The sequence below is a fragment of the Pipistrellus kuhlii genome, unplaced genomic scaffold (assembly GCF_014108245.1).
Source record: "Pipistrellus kuhlii isolate mPipKuh1 unplaced genomic scaffold, mPipKuh1.p scaffold_m20_p_7, whole genome shotgun sequence".
In the NCBI taxonomy this organism is placed as follows: Eukaryota; Metazoa; Chordata; class Mammalia; order Chiroptera; family Vespertilionidae; genus Pipistrellus; species Pipistrellus kuhlii.
In genome coordinates, this window is record NW_023425573.1 from 75,042,310 (window position 1) to 75,061,901 (window position 19,592).

Genomic DNA, 19,592 nt, shown 5'->3' on the forward strand with positions numbered 1-19,592 from the left:
ATCAGGGGAAGGCGATGCCCCCATCACACCTCTGCTGCTGCCACTGCTGGAAGAGCAAGCCTCAGCGCGCCCTGGTTACCTGAACCTCAGGCTGGTCCGAGGCTTGCCTGTGCCTGGGGCTGGCCCGGCTTGCCCGAACCTGTCTGTGGGGAGGTGCAAGAGGATCCGAGGCCCCTGGCGGTGCTGAGGCGACTCCAGTGGCTGGGGCGTGGAACAGCCGGCCTTGCCCCTGCTGTGGGTGCCGCCATCTTGTAATGGTGTGACAATCAATTAGCATATTACATCTTTATTATATAGGATTACACTGTCCTCTCTGAGTCTTGAAGCAATATTTGTTCCCAGTCTTTTCCACCACAGGAGTAAAGAATAGGATGCGGCATTGCATCTAATGTAGGAAACAGGATAGTGATTTGTTTCATTTTAGTGGCATTTGGAGTATTGGGGTCTGATTTACAATGAATGAGCAAGTCCCTTTCCAAAGGAGATCCTCCATCTTCGTTTCTGAATATGAGGGCAACTTTGGTTACACGAGAATAATTATATCTACCTGGATCACTATTACAATCACATTTAATTGCCATTGTTACTTCCATGCAATGCTGCTGCTTTCTTTCAGCTTTCAGAATGTCAATAAAAACAACCAAATTCATGATCAACAACGACAGATCGAAATACACACGTGATTGGCGCCAGCGAGAGCTTTATATGTATTGCATGTGTGAGTCAATTTAGCCTTTTATATAGAACAAATTTGCTTAATTAGACCTGCTTTCTGATGTAGCTAAAATTTTTCCAGCTTAATGAAGCACCCCAACTTCTCTTTCAGGTAATTGTCAGCAGCTCAGTAGTAAATATCAACACAAAGTACATTTCTGAAGTGGGAATTTTTAGGAGTAAAAAAGACAGACTTAGGAAATTTTAGAAATTAAGGGACCATGGAGGAAGCACAGGGCTGCAGAGCAGCAGAGGGTATATTTCCATAGGAGAGATGAAAAGCTGTAACAGTACATTTTCCACAGAATGAGGGAGCTGGGAACAGCAAAAGGTCTATATTTAAGAAATAAAGGGAAGGAAGCTCCTCATCCAGAAGGAGAAGCAAGCCCAAAGGGAATAGGAAGAGCTCAGGAGTTACCATAGTAACCAGTCCGTGAGAATAGTAACCGATCAGAGGAATATCAAGGCACAAAGACCTGAGGCCTTTATAAATAACTTGAAGCCAGGTGCACGAATTTGTGCATGGTTTGGGTCCAACCAGCTTGCCCGGATTGGGCCGAGATAGCCAGAGGGAGGGGCTGTGGGCGGTTGGTGGGCCGGCCATGCCCCCTGGTCAAACTGCAGTCAAACTCCAGGTGAAGGTGACAATTTTCATATTACCTCTTCATTATGTAGGATAGGGAAAAGGAACTCAGTGAGACACTTTCCCCCTCCCCACATGGGAATCTATACTTGTTCTTCAATAAATTTCCACCTTTGCTCTGTCACCTTCCGTCTGTGGATTTATTCTTTGATTCCCACGGACAAAGAGTCCGGGAACCAGTCTGCCCAGGGGAATACCGCGTGTTCCAGTCCAAAAATCCTGTTTCATTGTTATTGTAGTTCACGCAGGGAGACCAAAGGGTAAAATACTTAACAGCAGCAGTGTTTACTATACTCTGCACAGTGAGAAAACCTGAAATCATTTTTAAGGTCCACCATTTCTTACTTCTTTTCAGTTGGGTCAAGTTTCCAAGCTTTCCAAATCTCTGTTTTCCAGTTAATGAAAAGAAAGTAGGATTCTGCTGAGTCTCCTATCTACCTACTCCAGGTCTTCTGTGAGGACCAAATGAGATGAGGCATGGGGAAAGGATTCACAGACATCTGGTCAGAGTGTAAAGTGTTTCCACCTGAGGCTAGCTGTGGCCAGGGCGAGGAAGCCAGGTGTTGCTCTTGTCATTTACCCGGATGGTCGGACACTTAGCTGTACATACTCCTTTAGCAATAAGGCTGTCCATATTTGCTAAGTTAATTTCTTGAACGAATTAGCAGCTCCGGGAAGCACCTTTGTGATGGGGTGGTTTTGAGGGTAGGGGGAGTCCGCACTCCCAGGGCGAGGGCTGATGGGCAGCTGGGATTGGCAGCCGGGATTGGCAGCCGCGGTCCCCGGACCACAGAGCAGGTTCCCGCCCCCCCGCCCCACATCGCCCCTTTAACCTGACTCCGCCCCTTTAACCTGACTCTCGGGGCAGGGCAATTTCCGGGGCGGCGGCGTTGCCCTTTAAGAGCGGCTCCCGCCCCGCCCCGGGGGCGGAGCCTCACGGGCTTTAAGGGGCGGGCCGGCGGCGGGGTCTCCGGGGACCTGTGTCCGGTGGGCTCGCGCCGCAGGCCGCCATTGCTCCGCGCCTCCCAGGGGCCGCCCGCCTCAGCCTCGCCCGGTCGCCGCCGCGCTGTCCCCCCCCAGGTAAGCGCGAGGCCCGGGCCCGCCCGCTGGCTGCTCCGCGTTCCGCACCTCAGCGTGGGGGTTCGGTCCTCGCTCCCCGCCTCGCACCCTCAGCCCCGGCCGGGCCCGTCCTCGCCCGCTCGGGGGCTTTGCGCTCGCGCCCGGGGCTGCGGCCTCGCGTCCGCCGGGACCGCCCGCCGCCTGGAGCTCCGGGCCGGGCCGGCTACACATTAAACGCGCCGGGAGGGAGGGGCGGCGGCGGCCAATGGGCAGGGCCGCCGAGTTTCGGGCGACCCGTGCGGCGCGGCTGGGTTCGGGGCGCCGGGGGCGAAGCGGGTGAAGGTGCGCCGGTCCCTGGCCCGCCCGCCTGGCCGCCCCGAGGGCGGGCGGGAGTCCGGCGCGGAGGGCGCGGGGCGGGCGGGGGTCCGGGCGGGGGGGCGGGGGTCCGGCGCGGAGGGCGCGGAGCGGGCGGGGGGTCCGGGCGCAGGGCGGGCGGGGGTCCGGCCCGGGGGGCGCGGGGCGGGGGGGTCCGGGCGCGGAGCGGGCGGGGGTCCGGCCCGGGGGGCGCGGGGCGGGCGGGGTCCGGGCGCAGGGCGGGCGGGGGTCGGCGCAGGGGGCGCGGGGGGGCCCCCGGAGGCCGCGCTGCCCGGCACCTGCGAGGGGCGCCTTGCCGTCCGGCTGGCGCGGCGGGTGGAGCCGTCACGGTCCAGGACAAACCCGGTTCCCGGAGCCCGTTCTGGTTCGGCGGAGACTTAGCTCCGGGAGCGGTGAGAGGCAGGTGCTCCCCTCCCCCGGCGGGGCGAGTTCCGGACGGTCCTGGGCTGGGAATGCGAATTGTGTTTGTCACCATCCTGCTAGCCACCGCGTCTCCTGAATTCAGGAGACCCGCATTTTAAGTGAATATCAAAAGCATAACTCGGTTTCTAACATCGCCCACACGTTGGTGAACCCTACCCAACAGCGGACTTTTTGGGCATGTAAACTGGTTTTCAAGGTTTTACTGTTTTTCTCTAGGTAAACTTCATTAAAAAACGACATATCCAGTATACCTTCTGTTGAATAAAAATCCTCTTACAGGAAAGTATTTTGGGATTATTGGGGCAGAAGATATATATATCTTTACGGCAATTGCTGTATATTGGTCTATTGCTTTATTAAAAAGAAATTGCTTATCAAAGATTGTGGCCACCAGCCATGAGTGAAAGTATACACAAACTTTTGAGTTTTACATATGTATGAAAACTTAATTTAGGTAGTACAGGCCATCTGTATTTTTATGATTGAAAAGGAAACCCTTCTTGTTAGTTTACTGCCAAAAAATTAGAAACAACAGATAAAAACTAATATTTTTTTTAACCTACCATCCGAAATTCCCATGGTATGATTTGTGTCAGACACACTCTTTATTGAGTGCCTAGTATGCATCTTGTTGTGCCAGCGAGGCCATGATGAGAATGAAGCAGAGTAGGTCCCTGTCCTTGAGGGTCTACCCAGTAAAACAAGTAATTAGACAATGGGGTGTTTAATTAGTTTCATTAAGGGTTATAAAGAAAAGGCTAAGGGTAATAAAAGGAGCATGTTATTTAGACTCAGGAGTCAGGAATGTTTTTCTGAGGAAAAGACATTTCAGCCAGAAACCTGAAATTAGTCATGTGGAGTGGGAGAGGGTGGGGGAGTGAGAGGTGGGAAAGAGCATTCCTAACAGATGGAACTGATAGGGGGAAAGACTCCTGGGCTGAGCCCAAGGGGTACCAGAGCAGAACGAGCAGCTGGCAGTGGGCTGCCAAGAGGGATCAAGCCAAGTGTAGGAGCTGGACCAGAGAGCAAGGGAGGACATTGACACTTTTAAGCAGGGGTCAGATTTGTGGCTGCAAAAAATCTGCTGCATGAAGAACATGCAAGGTGGGGTGCGGGGGTGTGAATATGGGGAATTTTTTTTTAAACAAAATTTAAACTATTGACATCTTATGTTCTTATAGAAAATTTTAACTACCAAAACAACCCTCTCAAGAGATAACTTCACTTAACAGTTTGCATGTCCTTCTATTCCTTTTGTGTCTATCTATAGTAATAAAAGGGTAATATGCTAATTAGACCAGCCAGCTGAACGACCTTCCGGCTGTCATTCCAGACATCCTTCCAGATGGAGCTGCTGTGGCAGGGGCTGAGGCAGAGGTGGTTAGGGGCTATCAGGCAGGCATGTGAGTAGTTAGGGGGTGATCAGGAAGGCAGGCAGGTGAACAGTTAGCCAGCAGTCCTGGATTGTGAGAGAATGCAGGCTACATTGAGGGACCCCCCTTCCCATGTATAAATTTCATGCTCCAGGCCTCTAGTAAGATATAAGTAAATATATATGTATAAGTAAATATATCCACCTCAGTGTGAGATAAAATTATATTCCTTTTTCTCTTGATTTCATTTTTCAGTTAAAATTTTGTTTGTGTCCAAGATCAACTGTATTTTAAAAACAGCTGTGTTATATGCCATTGTATGTACCATAATTTAACTACTTGCATGTTGAGGGACATATTTAAAGTCTTCTTAATTATGTCCTGAAAAATTCTTGTTTCTACAACTTGAAGCATGTGTGGGACTATTTCTTTAGGATATCCTACCAGAAATAGAATTGCTGAGTGAACGATTTGCATGTTAAAATTTTGTCAATGTTGCCAAAATCGGTTTAGCTCAATGGATAGAGCATCGGCTTGGTGACTGAAGGGACCCGGGTTCGATTCCGGTCAAGGGCATGTACCTTGGTTGCGGGCATATCCCCAATAGGGGGTGTGCAAGAGGCAGCTGATCAATGATTCTCTCTCATCGATGTTTCTAACTCTCTATCTCTCTCCCTTCCTCTCTGTACAAAATCAATAAAATCTATTTAAAAAAAATTTTTTTTGTCAATGTTGTCAAATCCTCCTCCAAAGAGGACAGTGTTTTTCCCCATATCCTTTTCAACCCTGGCTATCTGTAAGTCTCTTAAATGACAGACATTATCTTATTTTTTAAGTTTGTATTTTCTTGGTTAATAATGCTGAGATTGAACATCATTTTAATGAATATTTTCATTGCTTATCACCTTTTAGAGCTTGTTTCTTCATATCTAGCCCATTTGTTTTTCTGTTGGGTTTATCTTAATGATTTGTGATAATTCTTAAATAAACTGCATGTTAATCTCTTAAAAAATTTTTTTTAGTATACTGTTTGTTTCCGTCTAGTATTCATTTCTTTCACTTTAAATCTTTAGTTCATCTGAAATTTATTTTCATGTAAGTTGCTTTTATATTTTTATAGAAAGAACTTATTTGTGAAATTGGTTTTATAGTTCTAAATACATAGTTCTTGAAATTGTAAATCTGAAAGGAGCTGGATTTTTCCTTAGCAAGTTAAGTCTTTATTTTCAAGGTGTAGAAGTGAAAGTTAGAAAGTCACAGAACTTGTTTTATAATTCATTTGTTTTCTAGAGAAACCTCAAAATTGTAGTACATTTTGAATATTTTTTTCCTTAAAATTTTTTTATAGAAAAGTTCAACATACACCAAAGTAGTCAGAAAAGTATAATAAACCACATGTACCCATCATCCAGTTTCAACAGGTATTGGCCAGTTATCTGGTCAGTTTGTTTAATCTCTTCCACTTCCTTGTATTATTTTAATGCAAATACTAGACCTTTTATAATCCCTTCTATAAAAACATCAATATGAATCTTTTAAAAAAATATATATTTTGTTGATTTTTGACAGAGAGGAAGGGACAGGGATAGAGAGTTAGAAACATCCATGAGAGAGAAACATCGATCAGCTGCCTCTTGCACACCCCCTACTGGGGATGTGCCCACAACCAGGATACATGCCCTTGACCTGGATCGAACATAGGACCCTTCAGTCCGCAGGCCAACGCTCTATCCACTGAGCCAAACCGGTTAGGTCATAGGGGTGTCGAACTCAATCAGAGAAGGGGCCAAAATCTAAAATCCAGCCTAAATCGTGGGCCGAATGGTTTACTGAACAGTCATAAACTGTCATTGTGATGGAAACGCAGCGGAGTGCAGTGATGACAGCGCGGTGCGGGCCACATTGCAAGGCCTGGCGGGACGGATTTGGCCCGCGGGCCTTGTGTTTGACACATGTGGGTTAGGACATCAATATGTATCTTGAAGAGATAAGGAGTCTATCTCTTCAAGTTATTCTAAAAAATTTATAAAATATTTTTATCCAATGGGAAAATGGAACAAGATATGTCAGTACAATTGCTTCATATTAAATGATCTAAACCACATGTGTCAAACACAAGGCCCGCGGGCCAAATCCGTCCCGCCAGGCCTTGCAATGTGGCCCGCACCGCGCTGTCATCACTGCACTCCGCTGCGTTTCCATCACAATGACAGTTTATGACTGTTCAGTAAACCATTCGGCCCGCGATTTAGGCTGGATTTTAGATTTTGGCCCCTTCTCTGATTGAGTTCGACACCCCTAATCTAAACAATGTGTTTATGGCATAAAAATTATAGAAAATGTATCCGTAACCTTTTCACATTTTCCTGATGAGAATATAACTTTGAAATAACATTTTTAATAATTAAAATTTAATAACTGAACCCAAATCAAAGCACTGTGTTTAAGATATGTCTTTGCTGTGTATAGTACTCTCATTAACATTAAAGAGGACACATTTTTGGAGGTTAAAAATAACAGATAAGGACTTTTAAAAACATTTTTAATACTATTTTATCTAAAATAAAAATAGCAGTAATTCTTTAAAAAATATTTTATTGCTTTCAGAAAGAAAAGGGAGATATAGAAACATCAGTGATGAGAGAGAATTGTTGATTGGCTGCCTCCTGCATGCCCCACACTGGTGATTGAGCCACAACCCGGGCCTGTGCCCTTGACCAGCATGAACCTGGGACCCTTCCGTCTGCAGGCCAGTGCTCTATCCACTGAGCAAACAGCTAGGAGAAGTAATTCTTTAGAAGTAATTCTTTAATGTTACCTATCATTAACAACCAGTCTGTTCAAGTGTGTATATATGATTTATATCCTTGGGAAGTTCAAATGACAACTGTTCTGGCTTTGCCAGTTTACATAATTACATAGGAGTATGCCTACTTGTAAAAGGAGGATATAATCCTCAATTTATAGCTATTGAATTATTTTTTCTATGTTTATGTTAATTCAGCTTTTATATTTATCATATTTATAAATGCATCTAGTTTAAAGCATCAACTAGTTATGCAAGATTTGTTAATTATACAAATTAACAAATGCACACACACACACACACACACACACACACACACTAGAGGCTTGGTTCATGAAATTCATGCATGGATTGGGGGTGTCCCTCAGCCCAGCTTGCACCCTCTCCAATCTGGGACCCCTCGAGGGATGTTCAAATGCCTGTTTGAACATTTAGACCCGGTGGGATCTGGTCTAAACGGGCAGTCGGACATTCCTATCACAATCCAGGACTGCTGGCTCCCAACTGCTCGCCTGCCTGCCTTCCTGATTGCCTCTAACCACTTCTACCTGCCAGCCTAATCACTCCCTAACCACTCCCATGCCAGCCTGATTGATGTCTTAACTGCTCCCCTGTCAGCCTGTTTTCCCCCAGCTTCCTTCCTCTGCTGGCCTGGTCACCCCTAACTGCCTTCCCCTGCAGGGTTGATCACCTCCAACTGCCCTCCCCTGCTGGCCTGGTACCTCCCAACTGCCCTCCCCTGCTGGCCATCTTGTGGTGGCCATCTTGTGTCCACATGGGGGCAGAGTTGTCCCCTGGTAGTCAGTGCGCTCCCACAGCCAGTCTTGCACGGCCCCTCCCCACCCCTCCAGCTGGCTGGCCTAATAGCCTCCATAGCTCCTGCAGCCCCTCCCCCTGGCCAGCCAACCTCCTGCAGCCCCTCCCCCTTACCTGTCCAGTCCCAATCTACCCAATCAGGGCAGCTGGCCAACCTCCCAAACCCCAATTGGCCCTGATCACTGGCCAGGCCAAGGGACCCCACCCATACACAAATTCATGCATCAGGCCTCTAGTTATTAATAACGAACTACAATATTTGTTAATGACTAATTACTATGATCGTGTTGTATTCATTTCCCTTACTCGCCTTACACACAGGCACACCATTTCTCTCCACTAATACTAGCAGCGAATATTTTAGTAGCTGATATCCATGTCATTAGTCTTGTACTGATTTGTTTGGTTTGCACAACAGGAAATATTTCACTTTTGGAGAACAAGAAAAATAGGTTTATTTGCATTACACTTATTAATTTGTGCAGTTATTCAGTGTCTGGTAAGTTAATGTTCAAGAAAAAATATTAATTTTTATTAAAATGTTCTATTGTTTTATGTTAACAATTACTCATTTATTTTAGCCTTTGTACTCAGCATGTCTCTACTGAAATAAATCTTTGTTTCTATGAAAATTGAAGCTTTTGGTTTTTTTTGGCCCACATAAACTTAAACCTTGTTTATTTGGCCTGTGTTAGCCTTTGAGTTTGACCAGCTTGCCATACTCTAAGGCAGTGTTTCCCAAAGTGTGGTACACATACCCCCAGGGGTACGGGAAGAGTTTGGTGGGGGTACGCGTTGCACCGGAGTTTGGTGGGGATATGCACTGCACTGTGCTTAGCTGTGCCTAATTCTACGTTCTCTTGAGTACGAGGTGTACTCAGTGTTACGAAAATTATAGAAGGGGTACACATATGTCATAAGTTTGGGAAACACTGCTCTAAGGTATCTTTTGAGGATAATAATCCTAAGAAGTTCCATTTATCTTCTGAGCTTCCATAATAACAATAAAAAATAATCACTTTTTTCAACAAAAATACAAATATATTTTAAGTATAAATTTTTTTTTTAATATATTTTATTGATTTTTTACAGAGAGGAAGAGAGAGGAATAGAGAGTTAGAGACATCAATGAGAGAGAAACATCAATCAGCTGCCTCCTGCACACCCCCTACTGGGGATGTGCCCGCAACCAAGGTACATGCCCTTGACCCGAATGGAACCCGGGACCCTTCAGTTCGTAGGCTAACACTCTATCCACTGAGCCAAACCAGTTTTGGCTAAGTATAAGATTTTATCAAATATTCTATTAGTTACAGATTTTAAGCTGCTACTTAATATAAACAATTCCTCAAAATATCAAATTAATGTTAATTTGTTCTTATCTCTATTATGAACATTAAAAATAATACTAGTAAAAATGGGTATTAGTAATTTAAAAAATATAATACACATAAAATGGAAATACCATAAAAATTACCATGTTAACCTAATGTTTGAATTTATAAAACTAAGAATTTGAGAAAAATAAATAGATATAACTAAGCTAATAAACAAATAAGACAATTTCATTACAGAGAAAACAGGAAGTTGTGTAGAAAAGGGAAAGTAATCATAGTACACTACATAGTTCAGCTAATAATTTAGTCATCCTATATAGTAAAGAGGTAATATGCAAATTGACCCACAAGCCATCGCACAAGATGGCTATCCCCATGTGGTCAAAGATGGTTGCCACAAGATGGCCGGCAACAGAGGGTAATTGTGGGTGATCAGGGCAGCAGGGGAGGGCAGTTGGGGGAGACCAGGCCTGTAGGGGAGGGCAGGCGCAACCTGGTCGGCAGGGGAGGGTAGTTAGGAGCAATCGGGCACACAGGGGAGCAGTTAGGCGTTGATCAGGCTAGCAGGGAAGTGGTTAGGGGGTGATCAGACTGGCAGGCAGAAGCAGTTAGGGGCAGGCAGGCACACAGACGAGAGGTTTGGAACTAGCAGTCCTGGATTGTGAGAGGGATGTTTGCTGGTTTAGGCCTGATTCCACAGACCAAGTCATCCCTAACTGCCCCCTTCCCCCCATCTCTCCTCACCAGCCTGGTCGCCTCATGCAGCCTGCTGTTCAATTGTTTGGTCGTCCCTCACTAACCCTGTTGCTGGCCTGGTTGCCCCACACAGCCTCCTTGTTCAGTCGTTTGGTCATCCCTCACTAACCACCCTGCTGACTTGGTCACCATACAGCCTGCTTGTTCATTCCCTTGGTTGTCCCTCACTAACCCCCCTGCTGGCCTGGTCACTCCACGCAGCCTGCTTGTTCAGTTGCTTGGTTGTCCCTCACTAGCCTCCTTGCTGGCCTGGTCGTAGGCAGCCATCTTGTGAGGGTGTGATGGTCAACTTGCATATTATCTTTTTATTATATAGGATTTCTTACATATTGTTACATTGGCTGGGCCACAAGTTTGACATGGTTTGTGTATTGCATTGCCTCGTAATGTTTGTGGGGATATGGCTATAATTTAGTGATTCAAAGGCCTCTTCATAAATGTTTATTCTCTCCTACCAGATCAGCTCCTTATCAAATAGTCCACTATGTTTAGAAATGCTGTAAGCCATAATAATATTTTATATAAAATCTTTAAAAACTTTGAAGTGGCCAGTTTTAATTAGTTTTTCAAATTTATTTGACCTGATGCACTTTTAAATACCATGTTTCCCCGAAAATAAGACATCCTCTGAAAATAAGACCTAGTGAAACTTTGGGAGAAAAAATTAATATAAGATACTGTTTTATTTTCGGGGAAACAGGGTAACATATTTAGGAATGGCCACAGAACTTTACTAAATAACACCATTTTTCTAACTGCAAATTCAGGAGCCTTCTGATACTTTTTTCTCTCCTGTTCTATAGTGACAAAAATGCTGAGATTCTTCCGTAGAACGCTTGGGCGTCGGTCAATGCGTAAGCATGCTGAGAAGGAACGACTCCGAGAAGCCCAGCGAGCTGCCACACACATTCCTGCAGCTGGAGACTCTAAGTCCATCATCACGTGTCGGGTGTCTCTTCTGGATGGAACTGATGTCAGTGTGGACCTGCCGGTATGTAGGTCTCACTGACCTGCAAACTCTGTATGAGATCACTGTCTTCATTTGAGTTTCTACTTGATAACTTCCCGGGGGATAGGTAATAAGGGTTAGTGTGGATCAGGCACTGTAACATACAGATAACCTTAGGAACCTGGCCTAATAGTATTTATCTGGAATTAGTGGCCGTTACTTAAACGTTTAAATGATAGGGCAGTTATTGATGTGAGTCATTTATGTGTGTGTGTTCTGTACAATGGTAATATAATATATAGTGTACTCCCGTGGATTTCTCACAATGCTTGTTGAGCAATTATTAAGCAATGAGAATCTTTGGGAACCAGAATGATACTTATATGCATATTCTAACACTTTATTTCTCTGTACTTTTCTGCAGTTTTTAAAACATTCCTCACCTCCTCAAAACAAATACTTCTCCCATGGTATGCTTACAGAAATTGTAATGAAGTGTGAAAAAGGATTTTCTTTATATTCCTCAGTTCTGACTATCTTTTTGCTCCTGAAGTCTTTTGCAGGGGAGATTTTTCAGACACTGTGATCTTTATTTCAAGATGGGTCATTGTAATCATATTCAAATTTTGGGTAGTTTTTTTTTTTTTTTTTTAATCCTCACCTGACGAGATTTTTCCATTGATTTTTCTTTTTTTTTCTTTTTTTTTTTTTTTTTTTTTTTTTAGAGAGAGAGGGAAAGACAGAGAGAAATATCAATGTGAGAAAAATACATTGACTGGTTGCCTTCTTCACAGTTCCTGACCAGGGGTTGGGCCAGGAGAAGCCCCTCACCGGAGTTGAACCCAGGCCCCTTCATTCCACAAGCCGATGCTCTATCCACTAGCTAGGGGTGGGTAGATTTTCTTTACAGTTATGAATAATCCTAACTCACAGTGTGAAACAGTCCAAAATATTTGAAAGGGATTAATTTATTTTTTACAGGCAGTTTTTTACTAATGGCAAGTCTCTTTACTTTATTCTGCATTACAAGAATAGCTACACTGTAAAGTATGTGATATGATGAGAGAACACATCTTGGACGATCCACAATGTCTTCCCACAACCTCTTTTATTACCCAGAATAAAAATTTTAAAGTCTTTTTGTGAGAGATGATAGCCTGGTTGCTGCAACAGTATATTAGTTGAATAAGCTTGGCAAGCCCATAAACTCAAGAGTGAGAGATTAAGAAATTGGATAATTTATTTAAATGAATATTGTGATTATTGAATAATGTAGAATGTAATAATACTAAGTATGTACCTTAATACATTTTTAAAATATTGGAATATAGAATTAAAGACACAGGATTTCTTAAAGTGTTTTTTTTTTTTTTTAATTTTCTCAAGTTTTACATATGTCTTCTTTTTCCCCCAGCCATTCCCACCCCGGGCCAGCCCCCACTGCCCCAGTGACTGTGTCCTTTGGTTATGCTAATATGCAAGTACTTTGGTTGTTCTCTAACCGCCTCCCCCCCCCCACCCACCATTTGTCTCTGGATCTATTCTTGTTCATCAAATTATGTTGATCGTTATATCCCACATATGAGTGAGGTCATGTCATATTTATCTTTCTCCAACTGACTTATTTTGCTTAGCCATATTGCTCTCCAGTTCCATCCATGCTGATGCAAATGGCAAATATTACTTCTTTTTTATAGCGGCATAGTATTCCATTGTGTAGATGTACCACAGTTTTTTAATCCACTCATCAGCTGATGGGCACTTAGGCTATTTCCAAATCTTAGCTATTGTAAATTGTGCTGCTATGAAAATAGAGGTGCATATATCCTTTCTGGTTTCTTGGGTTAAAGTGTTTTAAAGTCATTGTTATAAATAATAACTTTTCCATTAGACTGAGCATTTTTAGCGTTTTTTATTTTAGAAGACTTTAACACATTTAAATTTTCTTTCTGTAAGGGTTCCTTGAAGGTTTGTCAGAAATTGCAATATGTGATACTTTATGAGGATAGTTTTCATATTTATTTCTTATTGTTAAACATCTTAAGATTTTTGTGTACTATTCTGTTAAAATGTCATTAGGTATGTGGTGAAAAGCTTGATATTGCTGTGTAGGAGACAGGAAAGAAGTTTCTTATTATCTAATGTTTGAAGTGTGAAGTCTTATGGTTATTAATGGTGAGGCTGGTACTAGGAAAGTAGAATTTGTAGGAGCTTTTAAAAAGGCAGTGTATTGTGGAGGAGAAACAGCATTGGGTTTTAAAGCGGTGGGACAATTGAGTATTGATTGGTATAGGGTGGTTTCCTGTGCTGGGTATGCTCAAGGGGGTGTATGTGGTGCTTGACCAAGGCCAGAATTGCAGGCTGGTCTCTCATACAGCAATTGCAGTGAGAAAGCCAAGAGTTTTAGATTTGACTCTTTGTGGAACTAGAACAATTATTTTTTCAGCTCTGCAGGTGAAATTCGAGTTAGTAAACTAACTCTAGATGCTTGAATGGATATAAAATGGGCATTGGCCTGCCAGCTTAACTGCTTCACTGAAGGGAAAAACAGGTCAGAGGAATATTAATTTCTGAGAAGAAAAATCTTCCCTTTTTCTGATATAGCTTCTCAGACAGTCTAGTATGATTCTGAAAGATTTAGAATTGATTTTGGAAATTGAAGGAAGCACTTATTCCCATTAGGATTAGGGTCACTAATGATTGTTGCAAGCCAGAATGGAATTAAGATGATTGACCAGCCAATATGTAAGGGATTATATGTGATTAAAATAGGTTAATTTAAGTCTGTGGACTTCAAATTAACTTGTAGAAGTAGTAATGGTCATTTTCTTCTTTCTGTTCTCCTATTGTCTCAAAATGGGTTAGGGGCTTCTATACCTTCTGCTTCCTTCTTCTTTTTAAAGAACTAATACAGTTTCAATGCCTTTTAGTGAATGATAAAAACATCAGATAGAAATTTCTATCTGATTTTAAAATTTTGGAAATGCTACAGTAACTCCTTTGATTTACGAGTTTAGTACTGCTTTGTAAATAGCCTGTCTTTTAAAACTCTGGATCTCCTAAATTTTAAATTAATAGGAAATATTTGATTAACTGATAGATAATAATTTTATATACCAACTTTGTTGATAAAGATGTTTAAGTCTGTAAATTATATAGACCATGTATTATTATTACACCTTAAACTAGAGACCTGGTGCATGAAAATTCATGCACTGGAGGGGGTGTCCCTCAGCCCGGCCCGCCCGCTCACAGTGCGGGAGTCCTCAGGTGCAGGAGGTGACCCAGCAATCAGGGAAGGAGATGTCCCTATCATACCTCTGCTGCTGCCACTGCTGTCAGCGCAAGCCTTGGTTGGCCGTGGTTACCTGAGCCTTGGGTGGCCCTGGGTAGCTGGGCAGCTGGGCAGCCATTTCACATTCTCTTAAATGTGAAAGAGAAACATTGATTAGCTGCCTCTTGCTGGGGATTAAGTCCAGGTGGCATGTGCCCTGACACAGAATCAGAGATCTGTTGGAGCATGCTCAACCAAATGAACCACACCAGCCAGGTCAGATTGAATATTATTAACATTAGGAATCTGCAAATGCCTTGTGTTCACTATTGGTTTGCCTTTTTGTCTTCAGTTAGCCTCTATTAAGGGGTCAATACACACTCTTGAGAAGTTTTTTTTGTTTGTTTGTTTTTTGTTTGTTGTTTTTTTTTAATTCTCACTCGAGGATATTTTTTTTCCCATTGATTGTGTTTGTTTGTTTGTTTTTTTTTTTGTGTGTGTGTGTGTGTTTTTTTTTTTTTTAGGGAGAGTGGAAGAGAGAGGGAAAGACAGAGAGAAACAGTAATGTCAGAGAAACACATTGATTGGTTGCCTCCTGCACCAGCCCTGACCAGGGCCTGGGCTGGAGAGAAGCCTGCAACCAAGGTTCATGCCCTGGACTGTAATCAAACCCGAGACCCTTTGGCCTGCAGCTGCTGCTCTTTCCACTGAGCCAAACTGGCTAGGGCACCCTTGAGAAATGTTATATTCTGAGAGTGGCTAGCTAGATGGCAGAAGTTGATTTTTTGTTTCTTTAGAACACACTATCATGTTTCAAGAGGCTGGCAAATGATACTTTGGCAGAATAAAGATGAGAGTATATATATTTTTTAGTTGTGTTTCCTTTTAGTCTTTAAAGCAAATAAAGAATGCTAATGGAGACTGGCCAGTGTGGCTCAGTGGTTGAGCGTTGACCAGTAGGTCACGGTTCAATTCCTGGTCAGGGCACATGCCTGGGTTTCGGAGGCAGCTAATCAATAATTCTCTCTCATCATTGATGTTTTTCTCTCTCCCTCTCCTTTCCTCTTAGAAATCAATAAAATGTATATATTTTAAAAAGAATGTTGGTAGAGCCGAAACCGATTTGGCACAGTGGTAGAGCATCGGTCTGTGGACTGAAAGGTCCCAGGTTTGATTCCGGTCAAGGGCATGTACATTGGTTGCGGGCACATCCCCGGTAGGGGGTGTGCAAGAGGCAGCTGGTCGATGTTTCTCTCTCATTGACGTTTCTAGCTCTCTATCCCTCTCACTTCTTCTCAGTAAAAAATCAATAAAATAAAATAAAAAATAAAAAAGAATGTTGGTAGAATTTGAAGTTGATTCTAGAACTGTACCTGAGATTTAAGGTCATGGAAGTATTTAAGTTTGATACCAGTAGATGAATAGTTCAGATGATTTCTGTGGTTTCCTGCTTAATTTAGAAATATATTGTGTTCCTTTAGGGCAGTGGTTGGCAAACTGTGGCTCACAAGCCACATGCGGCTCTTTGGCCCCTTGAGTGTGGCTCTTCCACAAAATACCACAGCCTGGGCGAGTATTTTGAAGAAGTGGTGTTAGAAGAAGTTTAAGTTTAAAAAATTTGGCTTTCAGAAGAAATTTCAATCATTGTACTGTTGATATTCTCTCTGTTGACTAATGAGTTTGCCGACCACTGCTTTAGGGTCATTGCCATTTGCAAAGTTATGCATAATTTGTTATTTGAGTGCTTTGTGACTTGGTTATTATAAGTATGACTTAAAATCATAAGTTTTCTTTGTCATTTCTGGTAACGACAGTCTGTCTCTTCCCTTCCTAAATCCGTAGTTCTCTTTTTCATCATATTAATAGGACAAATATGTTTAAATATTGAATTAATTTGTCTTATTGCCTATAAGGGTTTAATATTTTATGGTCTCTTGCTGTTTTCTGTCACATTGTTGGCTATTTTTCTCTTGTTCACTTTGCTTTACCACTGAACTTGCTGCTTCTTGTAATAAGCCAGCTGCTGGCTTTCTCCCCCAAAATTAATCCTTGAAGGAAAGATCATTATCTCTTAATAAATAAAAAGAGTAATTAGAAACCCCAGCAAGGGAGTATTGGTACTAGTGTGTGTGTGTGTGTGTGTGTGTGTGTGTGTGTGTGTGTATGTATCTCCCACGTATGAGAGGCATGTTCATGGTGGTGGTGGTAGGTTAGTGGGGCTGTAGAAGGAGATCTGCTTGGGGGCGGGAAGAATGCCATCTGATCAGGTCTTGATAATTGTATTTGCCCCTGACTGAGTGATGGGATAAAGTGACTCATATAGGGGGTGCGAGTACTCTCAAAGATGAATCATGATAACGCTACCTCTAAAATTTCTCACCCCTATACTTTCCTTACTCAAATTCCCTAACCCTCTTTCACCAAACTCTGAGGCAGTGGTGAATTATTATATAATGAAAGGAATGGGAAAACTGGAGGACTTTGAAAAAAAGAGATAGAAGAAGATATAGATAAGTGGAAGAAGATATAGACAAGTGGAAGAATATACCATGTTCATGGATTGTAGAATCAACATCATTAAAATGTCCATACTACCCAAGGCAATATACAGATTCAGTGCAATCCCTATTAAAATGCCAATGGCATATTCCATAGAGCTAGAACAAATACTCCAAAAAGTTATATGGAATAAAAAAAGACCCTGAATAGCTGCAGCAATTTTGAGAAAGAAGGAGAGGATCCAAGATGGCTGCTCGGGTAGACACCTAACTGCAGCAGCACACAGCAATTTCAATGGAATACAACTAAAATGTAGAGTGGACATTGCCCAGAGCTACAGGTAGTCGACTGACTGAAAATTCTACAACAAGAAGGAAAGAGAAAACCAGAAGGAAAATCAGAGGAGCTGAAAAAAAGCCTAAGGTACGGAGACATGCTGTGCGCCCGCACGCACGCGTGCGCGGAGAGGACGCAGCCGGAGAGGAGGAGAAGGCTGGGGGCCCGCTTGGCGTTCCCTAGCAGGAAGGAAATAAAACCCCCGGCCTGGGTTGAACCCCTGAACCAGCAGCGCTGAGCCCCAGTTATGGGCCAGACCCTGGGGACCCAGGCTCGGGCAGGGGGAGACGGGGCTGTGAGGCAGAATCCCAGGGGAGCGGTGAAAAGCAGGGCCCCCAGAGTCGCGTGCACATTGCGCGCAGATGCGCACAATGCCTGCAGAGGACAGAATGTTGACTCTGATGCTGTATTGCCCTGGTGGGAAGAAACAAAACCTCCGGCGGTGCTGAGCCCCACTCCTGACTACCCTGAACTCCAGTTCTAGGGCAATCCCTGGAGACCCAGGCTCAAGCAGAGGGAGACAGGGCTGTGAGGTGGAGTCCTAAGGGAGCTGCGAAAAGCGGAGTCCCCGGAGTCGTGCACACTGCGCACAGAGGACAGTCTGTTGACTCTGATCCTAGACTCCCCTAGCGGGAAGGAGAAAAAAGCTCCAGACTGGAGGAACGCGACAAGGAGCAGGAGCCCCTGCCGGACACCGGCCAGCTGGGCACCAGCAAGGAGCCGGGCGACGGGGCCCCCAGGGGGGGGGTGCCCCTGAGCCTTTGACCGCTGAGCGCGGGCAATGGAGCCAAGGCTGGGGGCTGCTTCCTGGGCAGCGCCGACCCCAGCAACAGGCTGAAGCAGTGCAGGGGCCTGCGGAGAACAAAGGGGTGCCACAGGCCAACCTGCTGAGCTCCCAGGACAAGGAGGAAGAAACCAAAGAAGTTCTCAATGTGAAGAAATCAAGTGAGAGAAAAAGATAATAAAATTACTTAAGAAAGAATACAAAGAAGATCTTGAAAAATCAAAGACTAAGTCAGAACTCAACTCACCAGCCAACATTGCAACATAAATGCGTTTTTGTTTTTTTAAAAAAAGGACAGAATGTTGGAACAGCGGCTGCCAGGCCTAGAGTGTCCAGGCACAAGGCAGTGGCAGCCGGGCCCGGAGCAGCAACAGCCAGACCCCAGAGCAGCAGCAGCCAGAACCAGAGCATCAACAGCCAGCACTGGAGCAGCCAGACCTGGGGCAATGGCAGCCAGGCCTGAGGCGGAGGCGGCCAAGCCCAGGGTGGCCAGTCCAGGAACACCCAGACCTGGAGTGGCCGGGCCCGGAGAAGCCGGGCCCAGAGCAGCCGGGTTGGGAGCAGCCAGGCCCAGAACAGCAGTAGCCAAGCCTGGAGCATCCAGGCCGGGAGCGGCCAGGCTCGGAGCGGCCGGGTCCGGGGCGGCAGGGCCCAGAGCAGCCGGGTCGGGTGCGGCCAGGCCTGGAGCAGCAGTTGCCAGGCTGGGAGCGGCCAGGCCCGGAGCAGCCGGGTCTGGTGTGGCCAGGCCTGGAGCAGCGGTTGCCAGGCTGGGAGCGGCCAGGCCCGGAGCAGCCGGGTCTTGTGCGGCCAGGCCTGGAGCAGCAGCTGCCAGGCTGGGAGCAGCCAGGCCCGGAGCGGCCGGGCCAAGAGCAGCCAGGTTGGGTGTGACCAGACCCGGAGCAGCTTGTTGTGAAATGAACCAGAGCAACAGAGGCCAGTCCCGGAGCAGCCAGGCCCGGAACAGCTCGCTCCTCGCCTGCCCCTGCCCCACGGCTGCCTCTCAAACATGGCTGGAAACTTTTGCGGGAACTTGAGGGTCTGCTGAATCAAGTGATAAAGGCTTAGATCTTGATGTGTTGAGTTAGTATATAGCGCTGGGGGGTTGATCTGTGAGTGCCTTGGGTGGGGCCTGGATGAGGCTGGTTGACCTATTTGGAAATATCTTTTGTGTGAAGTGTATCATTGGGCATGTGGAGGTATTATTGATATGAGAAAATGCTGAGTAACTGATTTACTCTCTGAAAAGGGATTTACTAATGGGGAAAGGGAGGAAGGAAGAGACTGATCATAAACTGTGCATCTATGGCTGAGGACAATGGGGGATGGGGAGGGGGCAGAGGGTGGGGTGGGAACCTGGTGGAGGGGGGAAGAAATGAGTAACCTTTGTAATAATATGAACAATAAAGATTGATTAAAAAAAATAAAAAAAATTTTGAGAAAGAAAAACT

The 19,592-nt window shown here is 44.7% G+C and overlaps 1 protein-coding gene across 6 annotated transcripts in view; it reads left to right on the forward strand.

Moving 5' to 3' along the window:
• The first annotated feature begins 2,312 nt into the window (after positions 1 to 2,312).
• The window catches only part of EPB41L5 (erythrocyte membrane protein band 4.1 like 5), a 167,045-nt gene continuing 149,765 nt past the window's right edge, over positions 2,313 to 19,592 (forward strand). For 3 of the 6 annotated variants that reach the window (XM_036421289.2, XM_036421296.2, XM_036421297.2), the window contains exon 1: positions 11,106 to 11,293. In XM_036421289.2, coding sequence (XP_036277182.1) covers positions 11,114 to 11,293 — 180 coding nt within the window. In that variant the 5' untranslated portion in view covers positions 11,106 to 11,113. Of the gene's footprint in view, positions 2,438 to 2,738; positions 2,759 to 11,103; positions 11,294 to 19,592 lie in introns of those variants that run through there. The other 3 variants (XM_045575769.1, XM_036421288.2, XM_045575770.1) reach the window with 3 other exon arrangements.